Raw genomic sequence first — 23,894 nt, 5'->3', positions numbered from 1 at the left:
CGGCATTTCCATCAGCCTAAGGAGAGATCTTCTCAATAAGAACAAGTTTTTTGGGCTTGTCAATGCCTTCCACAAGCTCTCCTACAGGTAAATCTGTACTTGATCCCACCAAGAACAGAAACCAGGGTTAATACAGTAAATGCTGCTGTTCTCATCCGAGACTCACACGAGTTTTCTTCAGATCTCAGAACGTTTAGTACATTGCTTGTTAAAAGGGTAGAAATAATTCATATACGAATAATAGTTAAATACGGACCTTGGAGTTACTAAGTACAGTAGTTTCTCTTTTACAGAGAGACCTGTGCTGGGGAACACAGTGACACGATGGCAAGGAAAGCAGAGATTGGCTTTTACGACACTATTTACACGTTTTCCATTTAAAAAACTGCCCAGTTGGATTAAATATAAGTATAGAACATTTCTTCCCTATACAAACTCTTGTTAGCTGATTAATTATTAAGGTGCTCAGAAGTGTGGATGAAAACAGAAGTTACAGCAGATCAGTCGTGTTTGTGTCTATTTACAAACCGCGCTCGGTCGCCTGCTGACACCAGCATCTTCCAAAGAAGCTGGAAGCGAAGTGGCCAGTTACGAACTTAATGCCACAGGAACTGTTGTTTTCTTCACATCCTCTGTGTCAGAAGGTAAAACAGTAGTACTTTCATTCCTTTTTTTATTAGCAAAGGCGGGTGCCCTTGCTGAGTCTGTGTAGCTGGTGGTGCCAGGCAGCATCGCACCGTGAGACACCCTGTTTCTAGCTCTCGACTCCTGTCCAGCCCTTCCCAGCAGAATTTGCTGGTCTGCTGGGCAGCTGCCCGAGCCAGGACTCGCAGCACCAGGTTGTTACACCGAAATGCATCGCGTGGGGCCTCCTAAGTACTCGGAGAGCTCAGATCTACCCCGTACAACAGAAGGGAGAATTTATGCGCGAGAAACCAAACAAGAAGAATGCGCTTAGCAAAAATTTGGTCTTCCAATCAGAAAAAAATAAAATCCCAAGCGGCCCATATTTTGTAGGTCAAATTCCTTCCCCATTAACATTCTCGAAGAGTTATTTTCTGTCTGATGGCCCAACTCTACCTCTAGTTCCATTCTCTGCTGACCGGCGGCTGACGACGGACGCTGCCTGGCATCGCTTCTCTCCGTACCGCCTGGACTCACATGGGTGCCTCAGAGGAGCTCAAAGTTTGGCGTTTTGGGAACCCGTTAAAACCCGGAGGGTATCTGACCACAATGAAAATGCTGATTTTGTCCTCGTCATTTTAAGATGCTATAGAAAAAGAAAGGAAAAGAAGTTGATTTGAGTTCTGTTTGTAAACTTATCATGTACTGGCATCGTTCCCTCGTACATTTAAGTTTCAAACAGGTCCCAGAGATTGCAAGGCAAGAGTGTTAAGGCAGTATAAGAAACTCAGTATTTCATTCACACCTCTTGATTCCCTTAAAGGTATTTCTAAGGCATCAAAAGGGACATGTGGTTTGTGCTCGCCTTTTCAGAAAAAGGCATTCGGTATAGTGTAAAAAACGGATGCTCAATGACAGACGGAAGCCACTCAGCCCCCGGGCAATGGCCACACCATCAGAGAGGAACAGGGAGATAGAGCGGGGTTTCCTGGGTGCGGGTTCCTCACCATCGCTCTTTCTGGTACACCTCTGTTTGTACAATCTCACCGGGGTGCTCAGATATGCAGGCCCCGTTGATGTCATTGAGCTTGTTGTCTGGAAGATCCTCGGGTTTTGTGCAAAGTTTCAGTGCCCTGGAGATGAAGACATCCAAGTCAAACTCAGGGTCTGTTTCGCTGTTCACCTCCGTGGGTTCTTTGTGGAGATGGTGAGGAGAAGACGGCAGGCTCCGTTCCTGAATCTCCGGATGAGGACTGGGACACTCAAGACCCACCTGAGTGCTCTTCACCCACTGAGCGATCTCCAGAAAGAGGTTGGATGGTTCTTCTTCCAGCGATAGCTCAGCTGCGGGTGCTATGGTTGCTCTTTTCCAGTGGGATAAATCTAAAATTAGCTTGGGCTCTGAGTAATGATGGGGCTTATTGTCTCTCCACAGCAATTTGTCCAAGTAGGAGGGTGACCCCACTTTGTAATCACACGATTTCCCACAATCGGCATCAAATACTCGGTCCATGGATGAGTGGGATAGCTCCAAGAACCTCTCTGAGCTGCTTTGTGAGTATTTCCGCGGATCAACTTGTGCTTCTTCAGCGATGGATTCGGACCCTGCCCGGGGATCCCGCTGAACCTCATCCATGTCGTGATATTTATCGTGTCTCCATTCCAAATCAGAGGAGAGGCTTACGTGATACCTGCGAAAGACAACCTGCTATTAGGCATGCAGATGATGGCTTCGTTAGAGCCAGCGGTGCTCAAACAGATATGCCGCTATTTTTACCTTTTTCTTGCTGATATGCCGCTTACCTACAAATCTTTAAGTTCTTATTAATGTTAGAGATCGTTTTCTTGTGCGTTAAAAAAAGGCAGGGAGGCTGAGTAATTTATGAGGAGTCTGAGGCTTGCCCAGGCTGCATGGACAGGACCATCGTGAGATTAAAACACAATTAACAATATTAATAATCAAACTGTCCCTCAGCCCAGAGACCAGCACCCACAGTGCGAGTGCTCCTCGTTTGTGGCCATAAAAGCGAAAAAGATGAGCTTAAAATCCCCACTGAGATGGGACATCACCAGATTACGCTGACGTTGCGGACCAAAAGCATCCCTGAAGGGTCACCTTGCTAAGTGATAAATTCTCCAGCCAGTCGAACTCCCTTGATTGCAATTACCCGACAACACCCACTCTTAGACACGGTTTTCAAAGTGACATCTAATTTACCGGCTCCTAACCGAGCTGCTTTTAAAAGATGTGTTATCCCAGGTATTGGAGCTCTATGTCCTGGCAATGAAACGCTCTTCAGGTGTCCCACAATGCACAGGCAAAATCATTTCCCGCCTCTAAAACGCTCAGCTTTGTGTTGCAAAATTTATGGCCCTATAGCAGCTGTCCCCAGCTGGCTGACAGGACCAACAAGTCGCACCAAGAAAGCCAAGAGAGGAAAAAGGTGACCTCCAGCAACTGGTTTGCTGCTTTGGGGACTATAACTGGCAGGGATTCCGCAGCTGTGGAAGGATGACACTGAAGACATATCCTGAGAAAAGCTTCCAGCTTTCCTCTTTACTTAATTTACCTGGTTGTCCCCCCCCCAGCCTCCACCCTGATATTTGTTCACCCAGGCAAAGAGATTAAGAATAGTGAAAGCAAGGGATTTCTTTAGATTATTTTTTTCAATGCTGGTGAAATATAGTGGATTAAGAAGGCGAGGAGATTTAATTGCTACGCAGAGAGGAACAATGCTGCAGACATCCTCAGCCAGCTCACCCGGCTCAGCTGGAAGGAGCTCTATGGGAAAGTGAACCTAATTAATTCTTAGCTGCTTCTTTTGTCCTACCTGCTCCGGTACCGGGACTGGCCTAGTAACTGGGTTAATCATCTAGGACATGAAAGACCTCAGCTCAAGGCTTTGATCTGCTCTAAACTTCCTGTACGACTTTCAGCAAACCATTCAAAAGTCAACACAATTAAGGATTTTTTTTAAGACCCCAGATCTGTGGCCTCTGGGGTTTACGCACCTTGAAAAGTGATAAATATAGAGCTCCAAATCAGGCCCGGTCCCCAAAAGGAACAAGAATTATGTTATCTTATAACTTGTGTTATAGGGACGGAGGAGAGAGGGAAGAACCGTAACGTCACTTAAACAGATGTAACTCAAACGAAGACAACGGAGGCTGTGAATAAAACCAGACTCAACATCTACTCCCTGCGGAAATCAATGACAAACCTCTCGTTGGCTTCAGCAAGGTTGGGCTAGAATTACACCATGGCATAAAGAAGGAAAAGCAGGTGTCTTTCGTGGGTCTGGAACTCGTGTGACTGAACCCAAACATGAGCAGGTCAGAGACTCACCAGTTAGGTTCTGCCTAAAGAATTTAAGCCAGTATCTGGTCTCTGGCCCAGTCTCGGGTACCATACCTGTCCCAGTTAGACATCTGGCTCTGGTTGGCTTCCATCAGCAAAATATCATCAATCTCATCCTCAATCCGGAACGGATGCTGAGACACTGGTTCATCCTCCGGGCAGGAATACGGACTCATGTAAGGATGCTGCAGACCCATCTCAGCCGTTAATCGATCCATAGGGTTAAATGTCAGTATTTTCTCCAGAAAATCAATAGCTGTGAAGCAGAGAGAAACAAGCTCACTAATTCCTCAAAAGCAACACCAGCTTCCTTTCCAGGATGAGCCTCGTGAATCCCCCATAACAAATCCCCTCAAAGTAAGAAAGGAATTAAAGGTCACATCCCGCGTGCATCTAAAACGGGCACTTCTGTCCTAGCTGCATCCATCTTAGCTCCCACAGGAGCTGTGTGCTTGCGGTGGAGCAATCCTGCAGCCCGCAGGCGTCAGTTCATCTAGCAAGGCAGGAGAAATAACTGTGAGAGCATCGCTCCTCCGCAGGACAGCATCGACCTGTTACACCCGCTGCTGCGATCCCGGGCCAGAACGCTAAGCTCTTACCCCAAAAAGACCTTTGGATGGTGTTGGGATTTGATTCCACGCTCCCAGATCCATTCGACAAGCACGCTGCATTTCAGGCAACCGATGGCGCACCTTTACGTGCAACTGAAGCGGGATTAGATTTAACGTGCAATTTTTAAAAGTCCTCAGTGCACCAAAACTATGAAACTATTTTGCCCGTTAATATTTAAAGAAACCTGAGTGCCTAAAATTATTTTAGAAAGACCGTGGAGCAGGAACTCTTTCTACGATGATGAAGGAGGAAATTAAGCACAATTAAAGTGACTAAGATTAACTCTAAATGTATAGGCTTTATTGTGATTTCTTTGACGATCATCTTAAAGGTCTTCTCCAACCTAAATGAGTCTACGATTCCACGATTTCTTTTGCTGAGATTATGTGAAAAGCTCAAACCCTGTCATTAAAGACGTTGCTTATTCAGTTGATTCTTGGTGCACGGGAGAGTCCTTTAGAGTTCAGATAAGACAAATAGGAATACGCCTTTCTTCCGTTACTCCTTTTGCATTGTACCTTCAGAAATATCCCCATTAAAGACTTAATTGCATGAATGGGACCGTTTCTTCAGGGGCTAAATCACTCAGCAGAAAGGAAGGGCCACACCTCTTGCCTCCGTGCTTAAATATTAACCAATATCCAATTGTCTCCCATGGGATTATTTCACTGCTTGGACTAATTAAGTCGGAAGGAATCAATAGCTTCATAAGGTCACTGACTGCGGGCAACAAGCATGGTGGAACGATATATTATGAGTTAGATATTACGATATATTACTGGTCAGAGAGGCAGGAAAATGTCGATGAATTATGTAAGGGGTGCAGGTGACCTTTCTTCCCGCAGTAACAACGGGAATAAATCCATTCCTGCTTGCCGGAGGCTGACGCGGTCCCTGGGTAACCCGGGCCGATGGGTATTGCATTGCCAAGCCCATACAGCAGACGTCTTATAATGAAGAATTACACCAGCGAACATAAGCCGGCGTAATTTTGGTCTTGACGTCTTCCCAAAAGCAGGTGGCCAGGTCCACCAGCCTGGTTTAAGCCCTGGAAGGAGCTCAGAAGAGCTGACGTGCCCTGGTCCACACTGCTCAACTCCGGCTGCTGCCCTGCAAGCTCTCACTGCCTACAAAGCTGTTCCAGGCAAAAGTTCAGGTCCAAAAGCCTGCGGTTTGCAGCCCCTTCGCAACAACACGCTGCTGATATTTTTTAAGCTTTAACCGAAGGAGGGAAGTGGCTCAAGTATTCAAGCATTGCAGGCTGCGACAGCCCGACACGAGGGAGTCCTCTTGGGGAGACCTTATTGCTCTCTACAACTGCCTGAAAGGAGGTTGTAGCGAGGTGGGGGTCGGTCTCTTCTCCCCAGGAACAAGCGATGGGACGAGAGGGAACGGCCTCAAGCTGCGCCAGGGCAGGTTTGGGTTGGGTATTGGGAAAAACTTCTTCACCCAAAGGGCTGTCAGGCCCTGGCCCAGGCTGCCCAGGGCAGGGGTTGAGCCCCCATCCCTGGAGGTATTTAAAAGAAGGGCAGACGTGGTGCTCGAGGACATGGTTTAGTGGTGGCCTTGGCAGTGCTGGGTTAACGGTTGGACTCAATGGTCTTAAGGGTCTTTTCCAACCTTAACGATTCTATGATTTATGATTCTATGTCCAAGCCTCAGAGCACTTGGACAACATTTCTGCCTGTAGCAACCATCTCATGGAGTTCAGATATTTGTGAAGTACAAACATTTATTTTCTTGTAGTATCCAACTGCGTTCATGCAAAAAGCACAGCAAGAAAATGAACAGGGCTTGAAAATAACCTCTGGGCTGAACCCTCACAGCTCCAGAAGAGGCACAGGAAGGCAGGGATGCACCTTGAAAGTGTCTCAGAATAGTCTTGGAAGACTATTTCACCCTTATTTCTGTGTGAGCTACCTGCGAGAAAGCTACTGCACCACGAGTGCTGTCCTGCAGCCCATGCCTTCCCCGGTGGGACGGCAAGCAGGACCTGGGGGGACGGCGGTGAGCTCCAGGTGGAAGCAGGCACTGCAGACCCTCAGATATCTGAACTCTCATTCACCAGCATTCACGCACTTGGCCTTATAGGATGAGAATTCCTGTGACTCCCTGGGGAAATAGGTCTGAAAACATGGCAGCCGGGAGAAGTCCTGGGAGAAGTCCCAGGAGAAGGACATTGCCGAAGCCAGCGGGCACTACGGTACCTTCGCTGTCCACTTCGGGGAGCAGCTTGCGCAGCGGCTTCCTCACTTCCCAGGTGCTGTTGATGAACGTGGGCATCACTTTGAGCAGCTCCTCTTTGTCTTCCTCGTGGATAACGGGGATTGTCTCCAGGATAAGCTGCATCTGTTCCAGCTCGTGACCTCCTAAATGGGTAGAAAACAGGCAGTGAGTTGAGACCCAGCAGTTAAATCGGGGTGGGGGCGCTGGTATTATCAGCCACCCTCCTGCACGGCCACCCCTCCGAAATGAGCCACGTCACCGCAACGCCGCATCTCCCGCCAGCCCTTCCACGCTGATGCGTCCCCGCATCAGCCACCGCTCTTTGCTCCAAGGAAGATGTGGTGGGACTCCCAGCTGGATCACCTCTTTTTCAAGGCGAAAGAGTTAACCTAGACCATTTGCCCTCCTGGTGAAACCACGCCGAGGCTGTCTGCGCAGCTTCTCGATTAACCTAGCCATCTATTTAAAATGGCTATGAAGCAGAAACCGTACCCGACTGAAATCACGGAGCTATTATCCATCGGTGGGGTCCATCCTGCATGATGGAAGGAGACAGATATTGGCTCTAACGGCCTCAAAACTGACGACCCTCTTTAAGCAATACTATGGCTGGGCTCATTCGTAACCCCAAATGACGCATCCCGGCTCACGCGGCCGTCGCCACGTGTCCCTGCCACGCGCTGTGCTACACCGAGAAGCAAAGCACCTCTGTGCAGCGGTGACAAAAAGTGTGGCCGCAACCCCAACGATAACAAAGAGATTGTGAATTTGGCCCCACAGGTCCCAAAGCTTCATCTTTAAATGACTGCAAGTGCCTGACCTCTGCGCTCTCCCGATGGAAAAGGGGTTTTCTGACCGGGTCCCACCTGGCTGCTGGGCACCAAGTCAAGGCTCTGATGGTGACGATCCCCACAACTGCGATGAGCAATCATCTATTTTTAAATCCTTTTCCTTCAGGACATATTTATCCATGCATCCCTAAGCCCCCGCTCAGGACCGGCTACCAGTCAGTGAGAGGAGAGAAGCAGCAGCGCCAGCGGAGCGAAGCCAACCACCTCGATAATGAACGTTAATCCCATTCTTTAGCGCGCTACTGGACGTGACCAAGAGCTCCGCGGCTGATTTCCAGCTTCCTACGTGTACAGAGAAGCAGCCTGGCAGAAATACTGAGTTGCGCTATTGATTTTCTGTCTGCCAGAAACACCGCTTATAAATATTCTGCCGTTAGAGGCAGGCCTACCCATTAAGACAGCGAGCTGGCTGGGGCAGACAAATCCAATAGGGATTTTGGGGCTACCAAGTCCCTTGCTGTCCCACTGATGGATTTTAGGCTGGTGCAGGAGGTTTCCAGGCTCACATCCATGGAGCTGACCCCAATCACCCCTCCCTGGGCAAGGACATGTCCAAACGTTGAGGTTGGGAAAGGGTCTCAATCCATCATGGCCTCATCACTCCAACAAGGTTTGGTTCAACGCCATCGTGGCCACTTTCACCCCGAACGGCAGAGCTCCGAGCCAGGACACGGCAATGAACTTGGACAGCCCCAAACCAACACTGACATCAGCACGGCTGGTCACCATCACACCACACGTCCACTCAGAACAAAGCCTCAGAAGAAGACAGAGCGATAGGAAAAGCAAAAAAGACAGAGGGCCACTCTCCTAATATCAATCCTGGGCAAAGGAATTCACTTTCCTATAGAAAAACTAATTTTAGGTCATTTAGAGGTTCACAGCATGGCTCCAGGAGGAACTAAAGATGACCGTCAGGAAACAAACAGCTTGTTAGTCAGGCTAATTCCCAAACTGTGATCAAAATTACAGGGCATTAAAGGTCACAAACTCCTCTCCGTGAGCTCCAGCCACCGCTCACTGAAGGCACCCGGCAGCCGAAGGCACCGTTTAGTCACACAAAGCAGCTGCTAATGCTGCAAGCGTTGAATTATGGCTCTCAGGAACCCCATTCTCCACCATTATCCTCTATTTATGTAATTCCTAGGGATCTTCTGGAGGCATTAATTCCTGCAAAGAAAAACACGGACTACAGACAGAATAAACGCAACGTGCTGCCGTTACCCGAGGAGAGAACAAAGAGCTCTGCGTTGTGTCTTGGAAAAGGGAACCATTCCCTGGGTTTGGAACCAAGTCCCGGCTGAGCACCCGAGCCCTGCTTAGTGCCTCCTCTGGGAACAAGCACCGATCCCATGGGAAAAGCCACCGCGCCACCTCCCAGCGCTCAGTCACGGGCGTAGCCCCGCTGGTGAACCCCGTGGAGATCTTCAAGGACAGGCAGCTTTTCTTTTTCTCCTGTTTTCTCTTGCTTCCACGGGCGATGCTTTCGGATCTGCTTCAGCAGCAGAGGGTGGAGAAGTCACTGAAGGGACCTGTAGCCACTCAGTCATGCATGCTCTTCCCTGTTTTCCACACTGCTCGTAGTGGGGAGCTCTCCAAAGGTCCGTGAACCAGATTTTAGCCGCTGGAGACGTGCTACGCTCCTGGAAGCTTTGGGTTAGCCAAATTTCTTGTGCTCTCCCAGGGCTCTGCCGAACCCAAAGCTGCTCCTGCCACTGCGTCGTCCAGAGAAGGGGCTACGGGGAGGGCAAGGGGGCCGGGGGGGTCCCTCTCTGCTGGGTGTTCATGAATTTGTGTAGGAGAATGAAAGCAGCGAGTGACATCTATTCCTAATAACCGATCACCTTAATTTAACTGTGTTGCTTAAGCACCCCAGATAGACTACTGAGTTAATTATATTGACTTATGCTAAGCACCCAATTTAAATTGTGCCGCTGACGCATACTCAAAAACCAATTTATCCAGTGTAAGGCAATTACTGGAGGTTTGCAACTTTCTGGGAACTACATCGCTGTTATTTCCCACGGGGTGTTTGCTGGTGAGCCAGGACTCTCCCACAGTCTCGGCCTGCAGCGATGCGGGGGGCTGCAGCTGGCTGGGGGCAAACTCCTTCTCCCAAGCAATGAGGAGAAAAACAAAAGCAAAGATGAACCTGTGCTGCCACGCAAGTGGTTTTGCCAGTTTTAGCTGTTCTGAGTGGTTGGGTTTTATTCTGCTCCTCTATGGACACCAGCAGATGAAAGATGGTACGTGGCATGGGACACCATGGGCCCCACTGCCAGGCTCCCACCCCGGCTCTTCTTTACTTACTGGTGTAGGACGAGGTCAGGAAAACGGGGCACAAGGCCAGGACCTTCCCATAACAACTCTACAGACTATTTTTAAAGCAACCCGAAAGGAATACGTATTTTGAGCTTTGATTTTGATCCCGGCCCATTAACTAAGTATCCTGCCATCATCTGGGGGTTTATTAAGTGATTGCACAGGGCTGGAAAGCAGAGAAGCAGGGATGCTCGCTGAGCCCAGTCTGTGATCTGCCAAATCCCATCTTCCTGATCTCTAACCTGCTGTGGACTCTCAGGAACCAACCTGCAAAGTCGGTTCCCGTACAGCTGCTGCGGGGCATCTCGCCTGGGCAGCCGGGACAGGATTGATCTCACCTGTAGCCACGTGCAACGCCAGCGTGGGCACTTCAGGTTGTTCACCAGATGCTCCTTATGAGCAGCAGTGGAAAAAATAAATATTTCTAAGGCACAACCTCAGCTGAAGGCAGACAGCTGACAGAGGCCAGATGAATCACATCCTGGAGCTGCCTTTGTGTCTGCCTTGACCATGAAGGGAGCTTTAGGGACCACCTCGGACACCTAGGCAGAAGATGGCTGGTGTCAGCCAAGGTAGCTTCTACCCCTGGGGTCCACAAACAGCACGAAAACCAAGCTGGGGCTGAGACAGGGGTCAAGCACAGTTTGGAAAAGCAGGATAAAGCTGAGTGGGGGTGGCCAGAGAAGGACCTGAACAAGCCAGTCTTGTTTCGCTGTTTCACATGAGGAAGAAGTATAGGAAAATTAGGACATCAGGAAAAGGTTCTTCACCCAAAGGGTGGTGGAGCACTGGAACAGGCTCCCCCGGGAGGCAGTGACGGCGCGAAGCCTGACAACATTCAAGAAGCATTTGGACAACGCTCTCAGACACATGGTGTGATTTTTGGGGTTGTCCTATGCAGGGACAGGAGTTGGCCTCAACGATCCTTGCGGGTCCCTTCCACCTCAGGACATTCTATGATTCTATGAAAAGAGAGATTGACTTAAGAGTCCAAAAGGATTTCGTTGGGGCTGCAGCTACACCCAGTTCAATACAAGGCGGCGCGTTGCTCTGGTCTGGTGCAAATCCTGCAGGACCAGGACCCCGCCATCTGCGCTGGGGTTTGCTTCTGCTGCTCTGGTTTACCTGGGGCTAGTTCGGGTCCGGTGCCCTGGACTGGCAGTGCCTTAGCTCTGTCCTGGAAAGGCATCGTCCAGTTTGCTTCCACCCAAAAAGCTCGGAGACTCTTCCACGGTGCAAACCACGGCTCGGCAAGGCGAAGCGGCTGGCAGAGCTGCCTCGGGAGCTCAGTTACACGCAGCATCTCCCAGTGAGACCAGAAAATGCCCTGCACCTGCAGGGACAAGTGGCACATGGAGATGTCCCCGCTCCTGGAATATATCCCGAGCAGGCGGCAGGAGCAGCCAGGTCTGCTGCGTAATTTTCAGAGCTGAAGTCCCTGGACTTGAAAATTTTGGGGAGGGAGACGGTGGACAAGAGGAAGGAAGGAAAGGGAGGCAATTTTAATAATCTCTTTGAAATGATATCAACTGCTTAATTTTCAGCTTTCACAAAAGAAATATGGAAGCTACAAGCGGGAGCGAGAAGGGAGCAACAGAGCAGCTGCAATCAAACACCGGCTGCAGAGCTCTGCGGCACACTGAAATATTTGTGAAGAAAATGTCTTCTCCATTATTAATGGGTCTAATTATTTATTTACACAACTCTGTGAACAGCTGCTGACAAAATGCGTTAAACCTTGTCATTCGAAACACTAATGGGCGATGGAGAGACAACCAAGGAGGAGCATTGCCGCAGACCTTGGGCAGGGAGGCAGCTCGGTCAACAGGCAGAGAGCGGCTGCTTCATTCCCGAACGAACGGCTCCGTGTCCCAGCTTGGGACGCACAGCTTTGCTCCCGACAGCAGCATTTTTGGAATTGTATTAAATAAAGATTTGCTCCTCAAGAACATCAGAGTTGAGCTTCAAATGCTGCACCGATAATTATGCGCTCCTTGCCAGTGCTTCTTTTGTCTTCTTTTCCTTGCACTGCACCGTTACAGCTCCAATTCCCGCTTATAGGAAAATCCTGAAAATGGGTAGTGGCATTCAAATGTCTTCCCTCAAAGAAAAGAAATACCTTGAAGACACCAATCACAACTGAAATCCACGGCACAGAGTACAAACCTCTTGCTACAGGGCCACGTTATCTCCTGTCCTTATACTCCACCCCAGCATATTTTTTTAGCTTCCTCCCTCCCAACAAAAAGCTCTTATTTTCTGTTGGAAACCCAGAAACAGAAAAAGGTTTTGTTGTTTCATCAGAATTGTTCTTTGTTTGGGGTTTTGCCTTTGGCAGCAGACGGTCCCTGCCCGGCAAGGCTCGGCACAGAGGCACCGTTGACCCTGGCCACCCTCGGGCACCCCACCGGCCGCTGGCTTCCCACCGGGTGCCACCACCCCCGTACCACCACGTGTCCTTCCCGGGCAAGCACAAGAAGGCTGAGTGAAATCAAGACGGTAACTCTTCTCCATCCCCAAGGACCTGCCTCTATCAGGGAAGCTTGCACCAACCAAGGGACCCTCTCATAGCAGAGGTTGTCCAAGTTTGTTCTTGAGACAGCTCTCATGTCTAATAATCAACCGTAGGATCGCTGTAGCGATGCTACAAGCGATGCCTTGGCTGGCAAGGAGAGGGGAATTCCCTCTGCCATGCTAAAAAGCCTTCAAATTGGGTAGCAAGGAAGGAAGGAAGGAGAAAAAAAATTAATCAACGGGAGCCAGAAACCTACCAGCGAAGAGCATCCTTCCCGTCAGCATCTCGGCCAGGATGCAGCCGGCCGCCCACATATCGATGGCTTTGGTGTAGTTGTTTGGCGAGAGGAGGAGGCGGGGGGAGCGATACCATTTTGTTACTAAGCCTTCGGAAAGGTAACCCTGAAAAAGCAGAGAGACAGAGATGTCAGCAACCTTGCAAGAGAGCTCCTCCGCTCCTCCCCGCTCAGCCCTCACTGCCGGCCGTGGTCCCACCATCGGATCCCGCAGAGAAACCTGCCCACCACGCTTGTGCTGTGTCTATGGCGGGCTGCGGTTGTGTGTCTTGCAGGAAGCAAAGAGGTGAGACGTACACCACTGGAAAGAGAGATGCTTCGGTGCTCCAGGAGGCAAAGCGCTTGCTGCTCCCCAAAAACTTATTTGCTGTTTGTCACCCTGGTATTGAAGCATCTTCTGCAAAGGGCAGATTGCTTTAATAGCACAGATTTGCAGATCATACCTGCCAAAGTTATTTCAGGTCACTATTAGAAGGTTTGGTTTTATTGTATAAATCCCAATTTGACCATCTGAGACATTTTGGAAGTTAAGCACATTATTTAAGTGCTTTGCTGGGTCCCAGCTATAACCTATCAGAGCGTGAAGGAACAGAGTGCTCGGATTTCCAAAAGCTACCAGTTTGCCATCTTTTGCCGATTCCATCTCTAGTTAAGCCTAGTCCCTCTAGGACTATCTATAGTCCCTCCATAGCTACCTAAACTGCTGGTAAGAGCAAGCTACGTGGAGCTGAATTCCCACAAATCCAATTCCCAGCAGAAACTGAATTTTTGAAGGGCGGGAGCTCCCTGGGGAGCCCATGCAACAGCAGCTGCCCAGGGGTCAGCCCTGGCTGGGCACAAACCCACGGCGAGCACCGGGGGACGCACAAGAGGTGGCACGGGGAGCACCCAGGGCTCCCAAGCGGGCAGCACCGAAGGATTCGCTCAGCAGCATCCGGCCTCTCACAGAAGCCAGGCGAGTTCGCCCCACCTGCATCCTCGGGATGCTGCTGCAGTGAACCCCGCTTCGGGTTGGGGCACGTGCTGGGAACTGCGGACGAGCCCGCGCAACATCTCACAGGGGTGAGACGTGGGATCTTGTAATAAAGAAGAGAACAAGGGGACGGGCAGAAAAACAGATTTATGGAGGAAAATCACTACTGGGATAAGTGGGAAAGCCCTTTTGGGGATTAGCGAGCTGATGTGGCGCTAGGAAACCCTGTCCTTTCTGCACTGAGCCTGAGTCCTGCCTAATAAATCGCCTCCCTCCCTTGCCACCCGGCCGCCGGGGCCCCAGCATCGCCTCCGGCAGCCGGGTGGCGTGGGGCAGCTCCTCGTCCTCCGTCCTACTTTGCTTCCAGTGAGGATGGTCGGTTGGGATGCTTGACCTGGTTTTAAAGGAGGTGCCCTCAGCAGCACCCCATGGGACAAAGACGGAGCGCTGTCGTCTCTTTGGACCACAGCCCTCCCGTTCCTGAACTCACCCGGGAGATTTAAGACAAGTGCCAAGCGCTCAGCAGCTCCTGCTGAAATCAAGGGGGTGCGTTCAATCCTGCAAATAACGCTGGCATCGTAAGGGATGGCCCAGCGCCCCCGGCTTTGCCCGCCGGCCAAGCTCCGGATGCACGGGTGCCACACCGGGGTTGGACGTGAACAGTTATTTCATCAGGATAATGTTGGAATATTCATAAGTGGTATTTTCTGTATGAAATATAACGCATTAACAGAACGGCGTAGATTGAAACATGGTAGAAAAGACAAAAAAAGAAAGGAATTATAAAGTTGAATTGCATTTAAATGCCATGAAGCATTTGGAGAGTATCAAAATGGGAGGGGGTTGGAACCATACGATCTTTAAGGTCCCTTCCAACCCAAACCATTCTCTGATTCTAAAATGCAATGTCAGCATGAATACGGTTCACGTAAAAACTCAAGTTAAAAACTCCATCCTAACTGATAGAGTTTCATAAACTGTTTTCACTTGCAACGTAACTGCGGATGCAGTTCCGCTGTATAGCATCTCCTACGATGTTTTACCATACATCTCTCAGCCCAAATGTGAGAGCAGCGCACCGTGACAAACGCGACAAGGTTTTTAATGCTCCTCTTCCCCCAACGCAGGTTTTTGTTCCAATTTCCAAACCTGCAAGTCGTCGAGCTTTTCATCATAAAGGGTTTGCTTTTAAAAGAGCATTTTAATTTTGGTCTTCTTAAGTCGTAGTGGAGACTGATTAGCTGAGAAGTTTCATTTAATGCTGTTACATTTTTGCTAATGCTGCTGAATCAGAGCTGGCACAAAAGCCCCCAGGCGTTATCCGATCAGACCACCGCTTTTCGGCTACTGTAATTATTCCCAACAATGGCGGTGTTGGTATTTATTGGAAAAATCCTAAGAAAATAAAACTTCGGGGACAGCGATCCAGGGCAATTCCTGGCCGGAGCAATTGCCTCCCTTTCCCAGCAAAGGAATGCCACTGTCCTTACAGACTTAACATTCGGTTCATACGTTTCTCTTTTCTGACAGCGAGATGGATTTGAATTCTCGGCGGCGTGTGCACCATGCAAAATGTATGAGCAATATACTGCAAATATCTATATGGTGCAACAAGCCAAACCTTTTCTTCCCCGGGCATCAATCATGCATCGGAAAAAAATTCCCTGCAAAAACTCACCGCGTCTTTCGGACACCTCTTCAACCCCTCCCGTGCTGTGTGAGGTTACTGGTGGTAATTAATTAGCAGCGCTTCTCATTGTGCTTCCCTCTTCCGTTACCGATCACCGTGTATTTGACTCTCGTCTCCCGCTTTTCATCTGCTGAATAACCCAGACCACTGGGTCACCCGCCACCAAGCCCAGGGAGGACCCGTGGAGAGGAGCAACCTACAGCTTCTCTCCATCCCACCGACTCGCGGACCACACAGTTGGACCCCTCCTTGCTTCCCACGGCATTCCGCTGCTGGGCTCTGGGTTATCCCTCCTCTTTCTCAGGAGGAAAATACTGGGAAGGGCTGATGGGAAGTTTGAAAATCAAGACTTTTCTGGCCCGAGGTCCTCTGGCGGGAGTGGCTCGGGGTGCTCCCAGGCTGGGTAGCACGGCACCCCAGTCCTGAGCGGCTTATACAGCCCCAACACCTATGCCTGCTCTGCCTCCACGGTGCCTAAAAACACGAGCTAGATCTTTATTTTTATAAAATACACAAGATAAGTTCCTGTCCTGCCACCTGGAGGAAGTAACTACAGTCCTGTGGAGTATCAAGTCCTATGGGGAAATATCACCACAGCTTCGGGAGCCGGGATCACGCAGTCGCTGGCACAGCCGCGGGATGCTTGGGTACGGATGGATCCACCTACACCTGGGTTAGGTACGGGCTCAGCTCTTACCCGCGGTGCCAAGACTTACGCGAGGGCAGCAGCTGTAGAATATACATCGGGCCAACTGTATGAGATTGGGCCAACTGGGTGAGGGTCAGCGAGGCTCAGGGCTGGGTCCTGCCCTGGGGGCACAGCAACCCCAGGCACCGCTGCAGGCGTGGGGAGGAGCGGCTGGGAGCTGCCCGGCGGGAAAGGGCCTGGGGGTGCTGGTCGACAGCCGCTGGACATGAGCCAGCAGGGTGCCCAGGTGGCCAAGGGGGCCAGTGGCATCCTGGCTTGTATCAGGAACGGTGTGGCCAGCAGGAGCAGGGAGGGGATGGTGCCCCTGCGCTGGGCACTGGTGAGGCCGCCCCTCGAATGCTGTGCTCAGCGCTGGGCCCCGCACCCCAAGGCGGCCATGGAGGGGCTGGAGCGTGGCCAGAGCAGGGCAGCGAGGCTGGGGCAGGGGCTGGAGCACAAGGCTGGGGAGGAGCGGCTGGGGGAGCTGGGGGGGCTCAGCCTGGAGAAGAGGAGGCTGAGGGGAGCCCTCATCGCTCTCTGCAACGGCCTGAAAGGAGGCTGGAGCCGGGGGGGTCGGTCTCTGCTCCCCAGGAACAAGCGATGGGACGAGAGGGAACGGCCTCAAGCTGCGCCAGGGCAGGGTTGGGTTGGGTATTGGGAAAAACTTCTTCACCCAAAGGGCTGTCAGGCCCTGGCCCAGGCTGCCCAGGGCAGGGGCTGAGTCCCCATCCCTGGGGGTATTTAGAAGCCGAGGAGATGTGGTGCTTAGGGCCATGGTTTAGTGGTGGGCTTGGCAGTGCTGGGTTAACGGTTGGACTTGATGATCTTAAGGGTCTTTTCCAACCTTAACAATTCTATGATTCTATGATTCTATCTTCATGACAATATTCTGTGGATTCAGTACAGCCCTTTCTGAAGAACCACTCGAATCTCTTTAAAAACCAATATAACGGAGTTAATTTAAAAACAGAAAGAGTTTCAAGTCCAAAGCTTGCTCTCAAGCTCTCTCATGCTATTTTTTGTTGCAATTTTCAAGTATCATTTTCCTGCTGCTCCTCTGCTCCTGTGGCACGTGCAGGAACAGCTCAGGCAATCTATAAAGGTGATGAATTCACTACAGGTAGGATAAGCATCGAGTCGTATCAAACAGCACGGCAAGGAAAAAAGCAAAGAACAATGAATGTTTTTTTCTAATCTTTACACAACACGGATTTTGTGCATTGATTGTAACACCAGAAGGAGAAACAATTCTGGGCAGGCGCGGGTGCTGCTGCATCCCGGTGTCACACTGGTCACGGCACGCTGGACCACCTGCATCCCGAGCGCGCCGAGGGAAGCTGGCACGGCCTGGCAGTACGTGGGGAGCACAGCAAGACCCGCCGGTGCTCCGAAACAACCGTTTCCCAAGCCCGGAGCTCCTCCTTGGAGCTGGAGGGACCAAGGGCAGGTCTCCTCGAGGCGGATGCTAAAATTCAGGATCCCACATACTGCAAATCAAGCAGCGCCAAGCTTCTCCCAAGAGTATTTCACACCAAAACTCATCTTCCTGCACTCAAAAAGCCGCAGAGGTGCAAACCAGGTGCCCATGAACTGGAAATCCAGCAGGATCCAGCCACAGCCAGGAAGGAGATTGCTGCTGCTGCACCCACGGGAGCCTGGTCGGCTCCTGGTGCGGACGGCTGCAGTGCCAAGGGGGGGGATTCAAAATCGCAACAACCCCAAGCTTTTGGAATAATCCCGGAGCAGGAGCAGGCTGATGCCTCTTCACAGTATGTTTTTTAAGCTTATTTTTTAAAAGGCAGGTAGGGCAGTTCTAGGAGAGGTTGGGAAAGACGCCGGGTTTGCAGGAACGTTGCTCCATAATAAAATAATAAAACTGCCGTTGTGCACGTCTCCGGCAACGTGACACGTGTTCTCATCGGTTCGGGATGACAGAGCGCATTTATTTCAGGACCGCAGACTATTACGTGCTTCATCAGAGGACAGAGGAGAAGAGTAACCAAGTCGGGGTCACAGCAGGAAGGCTCGGCACCGGCTGCACGGGGCCGCGGGCAGCTGCCCGAGGGCTGAACGCGGAGGGTGGTCCCCTCCAGGGCGAGCACAGAGCAACATCACACGTCCTCATCTCCTTTGAAGACCTCCTCATGATGACCCACCTGGGAATTTTATTATTTTACCGGATGAACTGGAAGCTATTACGTTTGCACTGGTCAGCAAGTACGAAATGAAGGGAGGACTTCAAAGGTTTGAAGATGTCCTGGAAACTATTGGCCATGAGATCTCCCCTTAAAAGGGCCGCTGCACCCTCCTTAGCGTGGAATTTCTGCCAATTAATTCTGTAATTAATGTTGTCAATAGGCAAAGGGAGAGAGGGTCCCCTGGCAGCCCCTTGCAGATGCCCCCAAGTGCTTTGGGGCACTAGGTAGAGCCCCCAGACCCCCAGAAGAGGTAACCTGACTATCTTCTACAACATGGGCTGGCTAAGGAGCGTCCCACTTTGCTGGCTCATCACCCGAGTAAAGAGATTCAGCAAGTCTCCGTATCCCCATAGAGCAGGCATTTCTGTTGTCTTCTCCAGACAGGACCACCCAACCCAACAGCTCCCCTCTGACCGGCGCCGGGTGACACGCCACATGGGACACTCGGCCAGGGCTGTCTGCCCTCCGAAACATTTATTATTTTTAAATCTAGACATTTATTGGTATTTACCCCAACTTTTCAGGCTTGACTTTGCTATCTCCCTTCTTTCCCATCCCTCCTGCCCACCATGAGCTAAGGGTCCTCAAGGGAGGACAGCATCTCACTTTTACACCCCCTTGCCCCCCAAACTTGGAGCAGATCACATCTGGACTCTCTTTTGGAGCCAAAGATATTTATTAGGGCATAAGAGTGGGGATGGACGGACAGATGGGCAGCTACACACACCCAGGCAGCCTCTGAAGAAACGCAGGTAGGGGCTGGACCATGGGGGGAAGGCAGGGAGGTGCGGGGCAGGCAGGACCACAAGGCTGCAGATGGAGGGGGCATTGCGGAGCGCTCCGATGGTGAAGGCGAGATGCTCGCATTCAATAAGGAGGTGGTTTATGAAAAGGGAAATGTTTTGCGTAAGGATAAGGACCCCACGGAGACCAGAGCTGTCCCTTATCTTCATCTCCAATGCTCCTCTGCTCACCGTTTGGGTGCCGAGTCGCAGAGCAAAGCGTTCAGACCACAAACAGCGGCGACCGGGGAAAAAGGGATTAATGTGGAGATGTTCTAGAGGGATAAACAGCAGGATTAGTGACTCCGTGGGATAAAAAGAGTAGTAAGAGGGAAGAGAAAGGAGCCTGCGTGGCTGGATGGCGAGAGCATCGGGGAAGGAACAGGGTGACAGAGAGAGGGGGACACACAGGATCATCTCCCAAGGGTCCTCTCCTGCTAGACCTGATATTCTGTGCCCTAAAGAGATGTTTGCAAGTACCTGAGCACCCAGGCAGCTTAGAAACGTGTTTATCTGAGACAGGGCTAAAAGTTAAGCCGTCAGGTCTAAGTAGCCTGTGAAGGTGCAGACCCAGATCTGGAGGTGACCTTGGCAGCTTGAAGTTCATCTCATTTCCTACTGGGAAGTTTTAAATGAACAGATGCCCCCACGCTGCTCTTGGCACACGGAGAAAGGGATTTGAGCAGCAAACACCAGCCAAATGGCGGCAGAAACACAGGCAAAGCTGCTCTGCTTCGAAGCTTGCAAAGGCCAGCACCCCGCTGTGGTTCAGGGTATCTCCTGGAGTAGGAGAGCTCTCCCTTTCCCACCAAATTATCCTAATTAAATGGTTGCCTGCTGCAAGTCATGTAAACAAGACACATTGCCAAGTAAGAACTATTATTTAGGTGGTATATTTATTTCTAGACTGTGTTTAAAACTCTGCTCACAATCTACCACAGTTATTATTTGTCATTTTAACACTCAGCAGGATGGTTTGAGGTTTGAGAAACACCGGGTCAGAAGAGCTGTGACCTTTTAGATGAATATCAACACACAACCTGCAATTTTTCATGTTAGCACAACCCAGGCATCAGTAGAAGCATATTCCAGATCCAAAACAGCATACATGAAAAAAATTCAAGCACTTAAGATGACCCTTCCTCACTGCAAAGGCTTGCAAGCAAAGTATTATTCTAGAGCTGTGGCCCTGCGCTGCCTTCAGAGGTTTGGATTTACTGGGTCTTTTCAGCAATTAATTACCCAGGGAGCAGGATTTCATCTGCTTTTGGGCAGCTCCGCATTAGCACCTGCCGGCGGCACCAAACTTTGGGGTGGAAGGATCCCTGTTGTGCTCAACACCGGTCGGCAGCGGGGTGGAGGCTCAGCAGCTTCAGACAGATGCTTTCTGCAAGAGCACGGACCAAGGAGCTTATAAATCTGTATGAGCCCTTGAGGAAAGTAGAGCTTGAAAGGGAAATACAGAAAGGAATTGATTTTTCCGAGTCATCCGAGAAGAGCTGGAAATCAAAAGCGGGACTGACCCAAGCCCCGTCCAAGCCCTCCTGTCGTACCTCTGCCTTTGCAGCGCCCATCACCCGGCTTCGGCAAACACACTCCTCCCCGTCGCCAGAATTTCCAAATAACTGACATTATTTGTGGTGCTGGATGCTCACCACAGCGCTGCTATTTTCGGCTCTGCTCTAGAGCGGCGTCCAGGTCTCTCTGCACAGTGGGGATCTGCCGGTTTTTTGCACTGATGCTCCAGCCTCCCACCCCTGGAAGGAATCGGAGGATGCTCCCGCAATGGCATCTTGCAAAGTTACGTCCTACCACGAAGCCGCAGCCCTGGCCACCCTCCGGACAGCTCTTTCCCACTGCGCTGGCTGTTATTAAGGTGACGGAGAATTGCTTAGAAATAAATAATTCTGCAGCAGACACAGACAGACGACTCCTACCCTGATCCCGCAGTCTCTGACAAGATGATGCTCCTTAAATCAGTGACTTTCTGCATTCATGTAGCGCTGCCTTGTTTGCAGGGGTTCTCGCCGGGAGTTATCCTCCCTTGGGAAAAGCCTCTGAATGCACCTGACTTTAAAAAAAACCAAACCAAACCAAAAACACTCAAAAAGCCAGGAGCCTCTTCCTGAGCTGGGTAATAAATAACTGGTGAGGAAGGGAGCACAGGAGGGGGAAACAGCAGGGACGAGGACCCTGCGCTCACTCCCCGATGTCCCTTGCAACCTTCTTCCTTTTCCCCAGGTTTTCTTTCCCCCCCAGATCCCAGACTCGAAACCAGAACAGATCAGGGCTCAGCTTCAGGATAACGAGATCATCTTTTCGCCATCCTTTTCCCTCTCCCCTTCCCTGCCTCCCTGCGCAAAGCGACGGCGCCCAAATCCGAGCCGCGCTGGGCAGGAACCCACCGGTAAACGCAAAACGCATTTAAACCTCGGTACAGGCGCGACGGCGGGTCCACGGGGGGCACTGAGCTCCTCCACACAAACATCCAGCTCAAGAAAATAGATTTTATCTTATCTTACAATACCAAATAGTAACTTTAACCAGAAATCGGCTGCAGACTGCCTTGTGTCTACTGGCGCAGACCACGCGATACTTTGCTTTCTCCCAGGACCATGTGGATCCGCGAGTTGATGAAGCCTCCGCCGCACTCCTCCACTGCTCAAAACCTCCAGCCTGGATGGCAACCCGCATTAAACATCTGCAACCCCCTTCAAAATCCATTAGCGTCAGGATCGCATGTTATGGAGATTTCTCGCCCATTTTCCTTGCCTCCCTGCTGTCAGCACAGCCACCGCTCCCACCTTAAGCTGCTCCCAGTTCCAACCTCCCTTTCGCGAGGGCACAGGAGAGCCCGGGGACAGCCCGGCCGTGGTGGCCACAGCATGCCGGATCCCTCCCAAGACAGAGCAACACATCCAAGGCTACCCCACCAGGAGGGTTTCGCTGCAAGAGACTGCAACACCGAATTAAGTGTGTTAGAGGAAAAATGCAGCTCTGTGAATCGCTGCATTTTTGCTTGAGTAGAGAACTGGTTTCAGTACCTTCAATTATTTTGCAGGGTTTGGCAGCTGCCCGGGAATGCGACCCTTTGCGGAGGAGACCACAGCCCCATGGCTCGTTAATTCCTTGTTAGAAAGTGCGGCTTTGGGGGAGTTTCAGCCCTCCTTGGGCAGACAGAGAGAAGTTGGTGACAGCAGCAGGAGAGGAAAACTGAGCCAGTCCCTAAGACCCCCCAAGGAGGGGATGGATTTCTCCTACTCAAGGGCAGGTATTTGTTTTCCTGCATTTTGCTTCATTCCTCCTTTCCTTCCTTCTCCACCCCAGCCAGACTGCTGCGAGAAGGCGTGCGTGGACCGAGGGACGGGACCGCAGGGGATGCCCAGGCTGGGGGGCCTGGGTGGGTTTTTGGCATCCCCTGCCCTGAGCAGTGCAGCAGTGGGGCAAACCAGGCTGCCCAGGGCTGCGCCCGGCCACTCACAATTATTATTGCATTATAATACAGTACGTAAGTACCAAAGAGCAAAAAATTTTATATGTTATTTGGATCTTGACCTCAGATGAAAGAATATGCCTGTATCTCAAAGACCCACCCCTCTTTCCCTACGATTAAATAAGTGTAATTCAGACAGAGTTGGGTTTTTAAAAAGCCAGTTGGCACAGAAGCGAGGACGAAGACAAGCACAGTGGCTGCGGACGAGCCAGGTAACGTTTCCACGTGCTTCTGCTGTGGGCATGAACAGCAGCTTGTGTTTTATAAAAGCAGGAAAGCAAGAAACAGAAAGTTTAGTCATTTCGGTAAAGCGAGCAAACGCACACCTCCACACCGTCCATTGCTGGGACAGAATAAAATATATAAGTATATATTTGATATATAGGACATAAAGCAATGAAAGACACCTGAATGGCACTTGAACCCTTCCTGTGCCCTGCTCGGCGCTTTGCGGTGCTGGAAGGCCCTGGTTTGCGCTTGGCAGAGCTCAACCCACGGGCTCTGCCCAGGAAACATGTCCTGGCTTGGGGCAGGGAGGGCAACCGCCACCAGTGACCCCCCCAGCAGCGCTTACAGCTGCCCGAACAGCCTCAAGGACCGGTTTCTCCCGAGAAGATCTACCACGGTCCAACTGCTTCACCCTAAAGGCGTTCAACGCCTCCCCGTGCCGGCCGGCAGCTCGCCAAGAGAGCACCAGCCTCACCGATTCGGCATTGCCTACCTTGTGCGAGTAATGCTGATCCACGATTCTGGCCAGCCCGAAGTCGCCGATCTTCAGCACCAGGTCCTCCGTACTGATGAAAATATTGGCCGGCTTGAGGTCACGGTGGAGAACGTTAGCCGAGTGGATGTACTTCAGCCCCCGCAGCAGCTGGTACATGAAGAGCTTGGCGTGCTCCTCGGCGAGCTTCCCCTGCTCCAGCAGCCGCGCCAGGTCCGTCTCCATGTACTCCTGAACGATGTACACCATGTTAAACTTGAAAAAATCCCCGCGCAGGTTGGTCCCTTTCGGCCCCAACACCTCATACACCTTCACGATGTTATCGTGCTCCAGGCGGCGGATGATTTTGATCTCCCGAAAAGCGTGCTTCATGCTCCGAGCATCACCGATGGTGATCTTCTTCACCGCCACTTTGCGGCAGCTCTTGCTGTCGAGGGCTGACAGCACCAGCCCGTTGGCCCCAAAGCCCAAAGGGCGAAAATTAATGAAACGACAGCCCAGATCGTACCCGTACATGCTGGCGATACAGTCACACTTCTCTGCCAT

The 23,894-nt window shown here is 51.1% G+C and overlaps 1 protein-coding gene across 2 annotated transcripts; it reads right to left on the bottom strand.

Moving 5' to 3' along the window:
- Window positions 1–1,627: 1,627 nt before the first annotated feature.
- On the bottom strand, window positions 1,628–23,894 carry LOC309601498 (mitogen-activated protein kinase 4-like; the record flags this gene model as incomplete). 2 transcript variants are annotated; one of them, XM_082334526.1, is made up of 5 exons in its annotated part: window positions 1,628–2,315; window positions 4,037–4,238; window positions 6,802–6,963; window positions 12,744–12,909; window positions 23,349–23,894. In XM_082334526.1, 5 exons carry the CDS (start codon window positions 23,892–23,894, stop codon window positions 1,628–1,630), a joined length of 1,764 nt encoding a protein of 587 aa, XP_082190652.1. The 2 variants fall into 2 exon arrangements, with proteins under 2 accessions (XP_082190652.1, XP_082190653.1); XM_082334527.1 differs by having other exon boundaries at window positions 12,765–12,909.

Source organism: Platalea leucorodia (assembly GCF_965183815.1).
Source record: "Platalea leucorodia genome assembly, chromosome: W".
NCBI lineage: Eukaryota > Metazoa > Chordata > Aves > Pelecaniformes > Threskiornithidae > Platalea > Platalea leucorodia.
This window is presented reverse-complemented; position numbering and strand designations above follow the sequence as displayed.